The sequence below is a fragment of the Labeo rohita genome, chromosome 5, assembly GCF_022985175.1.
Source record: "Labeo rohita strain BAU-BD-2019 chromosome 5, IGBB_LRoh.1.0, whole genome shotgun sequence".
Lineage (NCBI taxonomy): Eukaryota > Metazoa > Chordata > Actinopteri > Cypriniformes > Cyprinidae > Labeo > Labeo rohita.
Window position 1 is genome coordinate 13,666,563 of NC_066873.1, and position 12,918 is coordinate 13,679,480.

At 36.3% G+C, this 12,918-nt stretch overlaps 1 protein-coding gene across 1 annotated transcript; it reads right to left on the bottom strand.

The window, feature by feature from the left end:
• Nucleotides 1-227: 227 nt before the first annotated feature.
• Nucleotides 228-11,346, bottom strand: LOC127165832 (uncharacterized). Its single transcript, XM_051110748.1, has 3 exons — nt 10,904-11,346; nt 8,777-8,917; nt 228-1,153 (listed from the first exon to the last, which is right to left on the bottom strand). Exons 1-3 carry the CDS (start codon nt 10,980-10,982, stop codon nt 954-956), a joined length of 420 nt encoding a protein of 139 aa, XP_050966705.1. The 5' UTR covers nt 10,983-11,346; the 3' UTR covers nt 228-953.
• Between the last annotated feature and the right edge of the window lie 1,572 nt (nt 11,347-12,918).

The window sequence follows — 12,918 nt, forward strand, 5'->3', positions numbered from 1 at the left end:
TTTTTGGAGTTTGAACTTTATTTGTTTTGACATTTGGTCATTAGTGGTTAAAAGAGGATTGTCGTTTAGAACCTCCAATGTAAACGCTAACAGAAAAACGCTAACACCCACTCACTCAATAACCAAACCTTCTTTTTGGTGTTTACGGACATGACGTAGCCTAAGTTCAGAATTAACCGCGAAATCCGACCCGACAGCTCAAAACATTCGAGGTAAGGATTCGAAGTAAGACAACAACAGTTTAATAGCCTAATGTATCATTCAATAACTGAATATTGTTTACATATATTTGATTGTTTTGCTTTAAACAAAAAACGTTTTGCAGTGCAATAGATGTCTTATATGAGTATTTAAAATAACAAGTATTTCAGCACTTTCTTGGTTGTCAAACATGCATCATGTTCAAAGTTAATGTGCTAAACTACACCTGTGATTAATCTGCTAGGACACCTGTGTGAACTTGAGGGGAACTGACTTCATACGGTAAGTACATCCACTAAAAATCAACTTGAGTTGGTTGCAAAAATATCTAAGAAAAAGTCTAAAAGCAGTATAATTTCAGATACCATATTGTTTTTAAAATATATGCAATTCCTGAACACATCTTCACACATATGTAAAGGGCATCAATTCTTATGTCATTTTTGGCTGAGCAAAATATTTTAAAATGAAACAAATGGTTAAAAATAATTTTCACTTCTATGCTATATAAAACGTCCATCTGAGGCTTACAGTGATTTTTTTTTTTTTTTTTTTTTTTTGATGATGATGATGATTTAATGACCCAAAGAAAACTGAAGATCTGACGTCATACGTGAAGGTTTGGTTTATCCACATAACACTCCATGGTGTGTGTTCACATCTTTTATAGTTATATTTTTAAATTCCCTTCTGTGTGTCATACATCGGAAGTGTAGCTGCCGTGATTTTGTCCTGAAGTTCGAAGTTCAAAGTTATTTCGTCCACAGTATCATCTTCTGAAACAACAGAGAAAACGTCAATGAGCAAATAGGCAGCAGTGTGCTTGTCCGCCAACGGGTGGCGCTGTTGCACAGATCAGAGTCGCAGCAGTGGATGTTGACTCCCGGCAGCTCCTCCGTGTGGCAGTGTCGGGCTGTTGCGCAGCCACTAGTCAGCATGACTCCCAGTGCAACTGAAACAAAACAAACAAAACAGTGTTTTTGAGAAACCACATGTTGGGTGACACAGAATTAACATCAGAGTGATTTTATTAGAAGGCATGATCCCAAGCATGTCGCAACAGAACTATTTAGTTTGTAGTTCTAAAACCTGGAGGACAACCAGCATTTCTGAGCCATTATGGGTTCAGGGGTTAAGAATTTCCTGTGGGTTTTTAGAATGACGGTTGTGGATTTATGAGTAGAATTAATGTCTGTGGTTAACTTTGCATGAAGAGACTTATGTTTTCTCCTACAATATAAATTACCCACAGTCAAAAATGAATTATGAAGCAACTGTTAAAAACGTAATTTACTATAGTTGTAAGAACTCCAGCTACCAAAAGTGAGTGCACATGCTTGCTTAACTTTTTGACAACCAATCTTATATAGCAATTTATAAGTAACTTATATTTTTCAACAAACACAGTAACTTCAAAATTCATGTTTGATGCATGACTGTGTCATTTATGAATAGAACAAAACATGCAAACAAACCACCAACATTATTTTACTTAATTAAAATGAGATCTTTCTGGTGTGGTAAAGTATAATAATTATTGGTGTTGATTTTAATCAATCATAACTTCCGGAGAAAAATAGCACAGACACTGGACATGGATAAAAGGAATAGATAGGCCTATGTGTTGAGCACCTGTGTTTGTGCATGCTATCGAAAGAATTATACTTTGACATGCATTAAATGTGCTATGTATGATTTTTCTGGCACTATATAGTCTCAGAAATAAAGGTACGAAAGCTGCCACTGGGGCCTTTTCAAAAGGTAGACTACTGTACCTCGCAGAACCTGATTTTACCAAGTGCGACATGTTCCTGGATCAACATCTTTGTTGACCCTGGAACAACATTGTGATTAACAAATCAGATGTGAAAAAACAGTTTATAGTTTTTATGAATTTTAGGCTTACAATCAGTGTTTGGTGCATGTACATCAGTGTCATTCATCTATCATTTCCTCTGATTTTAGGGATTACTCATGGGTAAGGTTAGGTTTAGGTGTAGGGATGTGGTCAAGCTTACATTTTTGGATTTAAATGTTGTTCCAGGGTCAACAGAATATGTTGACCCAGCAACACATCTAACTCAGCAATATCAGGACGTGCACTGTACCTCTTAGGTTCTAATATGTATGTCTTATGTCTAATATGTACCTTTTGAAAAGGTACCGCCTCAGTGACAGCTTTTTTACCTTCATTTCTGAGAGTGTATTTCGCATCTCAGACTAAAATAAACATGCACTTTGGCTGCATCTCTACTCTCCATTTGTCCAACTGCAGGGCCAACGAAGCTTAGCTCCAACCAGCTCCAACTCACTTGCCTTGAAGTTTCTAGGGCTGTGTTCAAAATTGCCCCCTTAAATAGGGCACTATTTGAAGGGACAGCCATTTGTAGTGGCACCACAATAATGAGCATACAACCAGTATACACTCACCAGCTACAGAATACCCATAATGCACTGTGCCAAACTAATTCCTGTCTGGCAAGAAGATGGTGCCTGCTGCTAAAACATTTATCCATTTTCCAAACCGCTGGAAATTAATGACACCAGAATGACCAAAAAAAGCCCTAACAATTCAAAATAATTTAACACTAGTTACATATATTAAGGCTGTTGCGACTAAAATGAAATATTAAAATGAATGAAAAGTGTCAATTAGCTGCATTACATTTAAATCTCTATACGTTGCATTAGATTTCCTTTTGTTGTTTTTTTGCAGTGCTGAGAATTACAACCAATCACACATATTTCTGTTGAGCTTAGAAACGCAATGGCCAATCAGAGGCATTTAAATTAGTCAGCGCTGAAAACACCAGAGTTCTGTCGCTTGCACGCATTCACTGACTGAATTCTCTCACTATAAACAACAAACAAATACGATGTAAGTAAGAGATTTCTCCTCATAGAAGTTTCGGTGATTGTAACGGGAATTTGCGCTAGACTAATGAACCTACATATGTCATAACATAATGATACATTGGCAGATCATTAGCTAATGATTGATTAAAGCAGACAACTGGAAGTTGAAGTATATATCTTTGACCACTGTGGTAATTAACATATGAATTTAGATCATAGTTTAGATAGTTAATATAAGTTATTAAGGAACTAATACATTATGACACATTTAACTAATAACAATATATTCAGTACTTAATCTATGAATCATATAGACTGTTCATTAGTTGCTGATATAGTAATCATTAATAAATGGTTTAGTTCTTCATGAATTATACATTAACTTGATTATCTATGCAGTTATTAAGCATGAATTAATGCATATTTGTGCACCCATATTGTAAAGTGTTACCAAAATATCCATATTTAACCCTTAATAAACACCTTAATCTAGCTTGCACCCACTGGTTGTACACAGAAGCTGCTTCTATTTTTTGAATGTAGAAAACACAAAACAGTTTGTTGTTATTGGTAACAGTTGATTTAAGTAACTGGTTACATTTAAGCATTTGACTTAAAAGACAACACAGATAAAATTAATACGGTAGTTATGCAAATTGCCCTTTGAAAGGTTTATTTTTTGTTGTTGTTTTTTTTTAGAAAAATACTCTCTGTCCCTATGATGCAAGTGGATAGACCACTGATTTACAGATTCTTATTTGCATTTCTTTATTTTTTCTTCTTTAACACCTTTTTTGCCACCTCATCCACACTCTCATTCGCCCCGCACTCCTACATGCACTGGAACCCACAACCATTTAAATCTTCATATAGTATATCTTGTCCATTTAAACCTGGTCTTCATATAGTATATCTTGTTCACGTTATGAATCATCTCACGCATGAAGTGACGTCACTTCATGCATGAGGTTCACAGCACGATTTCATCACGCTTCACAACATGTTGACATTTACATCAAGCATAAACTCATGAATCCATGTATGACAGTTGGCCAGAATCAGTTGTTTACAGGGATGATTTTTTTCCATTAAATGTTTGTGTTTGTCTGAAGCAAGTATGTCTTTTTATTTAAACATTTTATTATCTTCTAGTAACTCCTGCCAAGTTTCACATATGATACAGTCACAGATTCCACTAAGGGACTGTTTACATAGAAACAAGACTACCCACAGTAATTATATCTGTAACACAGCCATAAGTTTGTCCAACTACAGTGCAGCCGTAGTCCCACTGGTAATAGGATAATTAAGACAACCTCATAGCCTGAATAACACATTTTTCTATAGAGGAATCAGTAATACAAGTACACAGTGCTCCATTCATAGACTTCTGCTGAAAGTGCACTGCGGTAAACACAATTTTGTGCAGAATTTGAACTTTGAATCAGAATAATTGTCAGTCGCAATCAACAACATGTCACAAATACTGTAATAGAGTCTTATTTTGAAGCCATAATAATATACCTTCGACTCAAAGGAGAAGCTCTGGCCATACCCTGCAGTAAAACAAGTGGCATGAAGACTTGCTCAGGATTGAGTCATGTGACAGGTCTGTGATGTATGCTGAGCCGTGGAGGCAGACAGAGCTGGCTCGACTTGTGAAAGTGGATAACTCTGGAGGATTACGGCTGGCCGATGATCCAACAGAGAGAGAAAGAGAAATCCCTGATGATCGCTGTCCAAATGCTCTTATCAGCCTTATCAATTTGACTGTGTTTGTCTGTCACCTATCTGGAGGGCTGTCTGTTTGAGAGTCTGGCTGTGCTTTGTCAATGCCATTTGGGTCATAAATGCAGTCAGGTTTTCAGATTACAAAACATTTAGCTTATACAGTGATATCAGGAAAAGTTGTGCTGGAAGCCTCAACCTTCACAGACAATTCACAGACAGTGTTAGCAATGAGAGTGTGTTTAAAACACCACTTCATGAAGCTTCAAAACATTTACGAATTGCTTGTTTCGAATCAGTAGTTTAGAGCTTGTATCAAATCCGCTAAATAACATGATTTTTGCAAATGAGGATTCATCAAATCATACTGTTTTGAACCATGTTTTTGAAACTTTTAAAAAATTCCAGTGGTTTGCAGCTAGATTACATTAATCTGGTGAAACCATGATCACGTCTTGGCCTGGTTAATAACGGTTCATTTTAGAATTCATTTACAAATTCTACTTAATTGCTTTTAAATTACCTAGTTTGCCAAATGGGTCAGTTAAAGCGTCCGTTCATCCAAAAATGAAAATTAGCCCACGATTTACTCACCCTCAAGATATCCTAGGTATATATGACTTTCTTCTTTTAGTCGAATCCAATCTGAGTTATATTAAAAATTCTTAGTCCTAGCTCTTCCAAGCTTTATAATGACAGTGGGCAGGTGTTTCTGTTAAACAGTCCAATAAAGTGCATAATCCATAATAAAAAGTGCTCCACACAGCTTCAGCGAGTGAATAAAGGCCTCCTGTAACGAATCAATGTGTTTTTGTAAGAAAAAAAATCCATAGTAAAACATAATAATCGCTTTTTTCTTGCTTGCACCAGCTGTCATACATGCAAGCCATTTCGGGCGTATGATGTAGGACGTATGCTTTGCAGATGTGCCACTGATCTTGCAAAAACCAACGTTTGTTTACAGGAGCAAAGGAAGCAAAGATTTCCTACTTTAGCAAAGGAAAACCAGTCTCCTCTTGGCTTAAATCAAAATCCTCCAACATTTTTCTTTACAGATCCTCCTTTTGCAGTTCTAATTTGTGACCGTTGTTTTGTTCTCTTCAGTTCGCTTCATGCGCAACGCCGGCGTCCTACATCATCCACCCAGAACGGCTTCCGTGTACAACAGTTATTATGTTTTAAATATGGATACAGGAGGCCTTTATTCACCCTCCGGAGCCATGTGGAACACTTTTTATTATGGATGGATGCACTTTATTAGACTTCCTTTGGACTGTTGAAGAAAAACACCCACCCACTACCTTTATAGAGCTTGGAAGACCCAGGACAATTTTTAATGTAACTTTGAGTGGATTCAGCTAAAAAAAGACAACTAGGAAGCCTTGAGGGTGAGTAAATCATGGGCTAATTTTCATTTTTGGGTCAACTAGCCCTTTAATAATGGTTAATTTTTATTTCATTTACAAATTTTACAAATGATCATAGCCAGTCACCTTTTGACCGTATTTATCTCCAAAGAGTACATATTATTACCTAAATGGTGTATTGTAGTACCTTTTGAGCAGGTTCCCCCCCACAGCCTTTGGACACCCAAAACAAGGGCTATATATTAATAAAACATAACTTTTACTGAACCATCATATTTAATGGTATCAATTATTTGTAAATTACATTTAATAGATTACATTTTTATGAAAATTGAAATATGAAAATGCAATTGGTGTGTGAAAGCTTTCCTTGTACATGTTTAGACTGTGTTTTCACTGCATTTACACCATGTTGACCAGCAGGTTATATTTAGAGTGATTCAAATCATTTAATAATTGGGTCATTTGATTCAGAGTCTGCCATCATTACTTAAAGGAGAAGTCCACTTCCAGAACAAAAATGTACTCACCCCCTTGTCATCCAAGATGTTCATGTCTTTCTTTCTTCAGTCGATAAGAAATTATGTTTCTTGAGGAAAACATTCAAAAACATTTTTCTCCATATAGTGGACTTCAATGGTGCACCCAAGTTTAAACTTCCAAAATACAGTTTAAATGCATTCATAAAAGCTTTAAATGGCTTTCCAGCCGAGGAAGAAGAGTCTTATCTAGCAAAACAATCTGTCTTTTTCTAAACAAATTGACAATTTATATACTTTTTAACCTCAAATGCTCGTCTTGTCTAAGTCTGCGTGAACTCTTTTTTCCGGTTCAATACGGTCAATACAGTTAGGGTATGTCAAAAAATTCCCATTTCGTTTTCTTTCCAAACTTAAAAATCGTCGTACATCGCTGCGGAAGTACCCAACCCAGTGTACACAAAGTGAACATGCAGAGAAGATCAAACGCCCTTTACAAAAATAAAGGCAAAACAGCATTGTATTACATTTTTGACATTGAAGATAAGAGTTTTTCGATATACCCTAACTGTATCGACCCGGATTGCACAGACTACGCATGCGCACCGCAGAGATGAGACAAGACGAACGTTCTAGGTTAAAAAGTAAATAAATTGTCAATTTGTTTCAAAAATGACTGATCGTTTTGCTAGATAAGACCTTTCTTCCTCGGCCGGGCTTGTTTATAGCCATTTGAAGCTGCATTTAAACTACATTTTGGAAGTTCGAACTTGGGAGCACCATAGAAGTCCACTATATGGAAAAAAATTCGGGAATGTTTTCCTCAAGAAACACAATTTCTTTTCGACTGAAGAAAGAAGAACACGAACATCTTGGATGACAAGGGAATGAGTACATTTTTATTCTGGACTTCTCCTTTAAGGCAGTGGTTCCCATCCCTGTTCTTAGGGCCTCCCAACACCTTTTGAATGTCTCCTTTGTCTAATATAACCAATTGGTGACAGACCATTGGTGGCAACGATCTACTTACAATCTTAAAAATAAAGGTGCTTTAAAAGGTTTTACTCAGCGATGAAATAGAAGAACCATTTTTGGATCCACAAAGAACCATTCAAAGGTTCTTTAAAAAAACATTTCTTTCTTCCCTTTTTATAATCTTTGTGAAACAGAATGGTTCTTCAGATGTTAAAGGTTCTTTATGGAAATATTTAAACAAAAAAGGTTCTTCTATGGCATAGTGAAGCACCTTTATTTTTAAGAGTGTAGGCTTACAGTTATTTCGGAAAGTCCAGCCTAAGTCTTCAGGTGCATTCATGCCATATCGTAATTACTATGATTATTAGATACCAACTTGTAAAAAGCGTTCACATCCTCATAGAACTTGCAATTGCAATATGTGAACTGGGAGCTACGTATTGATAGTTCGATAGTTCCTAACCGAGTCCAAGGGTGTGGACAGCTCCAAGTACAACATCATGTGTCATCTCAAAATCACGGTAATTACGATATGCGTGAATGCAGCATTGGAGTCTAATGAGCTAATGATCTGAATCAGGTGTGTTTGATTACAGAGACGTATAAAATGTGCAGTTTTGGGGGCTTTCATATAAAGGACTTTTTTAAAGAAGCATTTCTCTGCCACCTTTGCAGTTTAAATTTGGCATTAACGCATTACATAAAGTCAAAATCCAAGTAGGAATTGAAGATTCATTAGACTTTTAGACAAGCTTATGCAGTAGGTGTTGGTTTTTATAACTGATTAGAAGAGGAAGGTGTTGGAAATACGGGTTAAAGCAGGTTAATTAGGCAGAGGGGCAGGGAACACTGTGATCTCTAACTTCACTCGTTCTTTGCTCAGGAGCGATCATCCGCCCTCTAATGCTCCTTGCGCTGCCAAAGTGCGATGACAATTACACGCAGGGAGTCTCATGAAGAGGATTAAGGTGGTGCCCCTGGAGTTCTGTTGCTCAGAGGATTTCAGAAATCCTCTGAAATAAATTTGATGAACCAAAAACGACCATTATGCATTATTCTCCATTGATTAATGCTCATGGCTGTCTCAGCCACAGGAAGCCAAACAGCCATTTCTGATTGTTGATATATTAGTGGCTACTGGTGGGCGGTTGTAGTTGAGGGCATTCTTACCACTTTCGGTTCTGATGCAGAAGCGATGCTTGAAGCCCTTGTGGGAGTGGGAGCAGGTGATGACTTCGGGGCTGGAACAGCCTACATCCACATACCTCTGGTTATGCACAATGTTACAAGCATAACATTGCAGCCCGTCAGCTGTAAGGCAGAAAACAGATCTTTGTTTGCATCTGAGTTAGGGAGAATACTGAAAAACAAGAACAAAAGCAGCCAACTGTATTTCGAAATGTGCAACAATATCTTACTTCACCATCATTTTCTCAATGATTTTACTCGCTGTAGCTTTAGATGAAGCAGAGATGCGGTTATAGTGACTGAGACTGAATTTAGCCCCGAGGTTTTAAGTCACTCAGCCATGTGCGCAGATCCCTGCTGTTGATACACATGGGTTTAGCTGCACGGTGCCTCTAGCTACATCATGACAGGTGGTTGTTAGGCTAATGTAGTGCTCTTCGTCAGTTATGTTGTGCGTGAAGGCCAGTACATAACATCTTATTAATGAAACACCTCAAAAAGCATAAATCATTTACATCAACAAGGAAAAGCATTCACTTGCATGCATTATTGATGTCCCGCTAATCTTCTGAATGATTTGCAGTGACATGCAATCTCTATCTGGCATCATGCTTTCAGACTATCCAGTAGAAATCTGCACGATGTGTGTACAGCTTTTGACAGGCTATTGGCTTTTTCTCATGTATGGTAATTTATCATTTCGGGTAATGTGATCTCCTTGTCCTTTTTTAAAAGGCAAAGTTCATCTGGTGGCGGTGGTTTACTTTATATAACCCCCTCACTGGAATCCGTTCAGACAGAAATGTTGTATTTGCATGTAAGATGAGATCTAAATGAGGTTAGTGAGCTTTAGGAGGCAACACTGCAAGCAAACAAAGATATTTGAATGCATTACTGTCATATGGCTTGGATACATTTGGCATGGAAAATTATACCTCATTGTCAAATACAAAAAGTGTGTTTGTTAAGAGTAATGCAGTGATGAATGTATGGAAATCAAAGAGCAAGTTCAATGGTCAAGTGGATTATTGACAAAAACAAGTGCATACAAGACATACATTTTTTAGCATAAATTAGAGAAAATACAAGAGAAATACACTGAGAAAATACAAACAGTTTGGAAAAACAAAAAAAAAGGAAAATAAAAAGAAAATAAATATTTTTGCCTTACTACCTAGTAAAAACAAATATCCTGATAACAGGATACATTTACTGGAGATGAAAAATTGCATAAAATATTTTGACTTGCTTTCAAAGAGTGTCTTGAATTAAGCTTATTTTTCTTACCAGATAGCATTTATAAATCTGACAAAATATAAAATTAATGTCAAAAAATAAATAAATAAAAACTAAAAATATAAAAGTAATAATAATAGTAATAGTAATAATAATAGTAATAATAGTAATAGTAGTAAAAAAATAGTAGTAACATTAATAGTAGTAGTAGTAGTAGTAGTAGTAGTAGTAATAATAATAATAATGATAATAATAATAAATGAATGGGGAAGTAAAATAAAGAATAAAGAAAATAAGAAAATCCAAGATAAAACTATAAGTGTCTCAAGAAAATATTTTTATTGTAAGGAATGTTTTATACACTACCAGTCAAAAGTTTTTGAACAGTAAGATTATTATTATTATTATTTATTTATTTTTTTAAGTCTCTTCTGCTCACCAAGCCTGCATTAATTTGATCCAAAGAACAGCAAAAACTGTAACATTTTGAAATATTTTTACTCTTTAAAATAACTGTTTTCTATTTGAATAAATTTTAAAATGTAATTTATTCCTGTGAATTTTTAGCATCATTACTCCAGTCACATGATCCTTCAGAAATCATTCTAATATTCTGATTTGCTGGTCAAAAAAACATGCTGAGTAGAATTTTTAAAGATTTCTTTGATGAACAAAAAGTTCAGAAGAACAGCATTTACCCAAAATAGAACATTCTAAATGTTTTTATATAACTTTTGATCAATTTAAAGTATTGTATGTACTCTCAATATATAGATATAAATATAAATACATATGTACATCATTTGTTATGTTTTCTTCAGTGTGACTGACACAATTCAGTGTGACACAATACAAACATACACGCACACCTACCTTGTGACATGAGAAGTGTCAGCAATGTCAAGAAATAATAAAGTCCAAATCCATGCAGCAGGCATTTCTGGAGAGTCATGGGTACAGCTGGAGGAAAAGTCACCCAAGCAGAGCAATGAAGGGCTGGTAGTGAGATGAATCCTCCTGGGAGAAGAGCTCTCTGCCTCTTTCAGCATGAGCCACCACTCTCAAACAAAACACACTGACACTGATACTCCAGAGGAAAAGGGGAGGGGCTTCATATCAAAAAGAAATATCAATAATGAGCCGTTAAGAACAGACTACATGCGTTACATCCAAATAAAGAGCAGTTATTTGTCCCTGGTTTCTCCCATCCTTCCTAAGCCCTAGAGAGGGAGTCTTCAGTCCCTGGCAGACGCGCACAGTCTGCCTGAGACCCTCCACTGGATCAGAGGTAATTTGCTCATTGATAATCCCAAAGCCCCAGATAAACACTTTCACGCCCAGCTTCTCACTGTGACAGAAGAGTCAGTCTCGATGCTCTTATGTGTGTGGTATTAGTGCGTCTGAGTCCTCAGGCCATATTGCATTTAATGAAAATTTAAGAAGCAAATCCTCACTCGAGAAGTGATGTTTAATGAAGGAGTGGGTGGGTTTTTGGAACAAACACAGACACAAATCAAAAGCGCTCGCTGTGCTTTGAAGGGTCCAATCAGTTTCAGAAGTGATTAGATGGTGACCCGAAACGCTTTCATATACAGTCATTAATGCTAGATGTCTCTCCCTCTCTTCTTCTGCCACTCTTCTCTATCTTTCTCTTAATAGAGTTTTTCTTCGTAACACTGGCTGTCGAGATCAAGAGAGCAGAGGTGTCTGGCATGTGTGATGTGTAGCAGGTCTAAATGGGGAAGTGGTAAGGATGTCATCAATATGCATATGAATTAACGCATTGCACTTAAAGGAGATGTACAGTATGTGGGCACATTTTATCCGTTTACTCTTTTTCCAACCCACATTCACATAGTAAAACTAGATTTTTATACATTCTGAAGAAAATGTGAGTGTTATTTGCCCTTGCAAAATTCACTGAAATTCTATAAAAAAATGTATTGGATTACAGCATATTCCCTTTCTCTATTTTCTGAAAAAGTAAAATAGATTTAACAGGACATTTCATGGTTCCAAGGCTTTCCTTGGTGGTCTCTAGGCATTGCAAGGTGGCTGATATGTGATTCCCAAGTAAAGGGCCCAGCTCCAAATCTCTATATTCTGATCTTGATATAACGCCCAAGTGGGAATTTAGAATAATAATAACGGAGTGTCTATTTAGACTAAGTGCAAATAGCCAGCCTTGTTGGCAGAGGCTATTTACACTAACTCTACCCACAACGTGTGGTTGGGCTAGTTAACATTACAAAAGATGCATGCTGAACTACAGTTACAGTAGCGTAGGTGGTAAAGTGTGTAGCAGTGACTTTTGGTGTGATTTAATCCAGCTGCAGTCCATAACCTTTTTTGGTTAAAAATGATACAAAATCCATTTTTGAGCAAGCACATATAGTTTTCAAAACTATCGCCTTACTTTAGCCAGATTCACAACGGTTATCTTATAATAATGTTTTCTAATTTAAGTGGTACTGGTAGATTTTTTAAAGAAGGCATCCCGGCTACACTGTAAAACACAATTTGTTGAGTCAACTTAAAATAATTTGTAACCTGGCTACCTTAAAATTTCAAATTCAGTCAACTCAAAAAAAGTTTATTCACATTGAAATGTTAAATTATACTAAGTGACAACTTACATATTTGAGTTGAATCAACTTAAAATTTTAAGGCAGCTGGGTTACTTACCCATCTGTTAAGTTTAGCAAACACTTAGTTACTTAGTACAACTTAACATTTCAAGTTGACTAAACTTATTTTAGTTGACTGAACTTAAAATTTTAAGGCAGCGGGGTAACAAATTATTTTAAGGTGACTCAACAAATTCTGTTTTTTATTTTTTACAGTGTAGGCTATATAGCATGTTAGGATCCTGCAGGTGGCGGATCGTT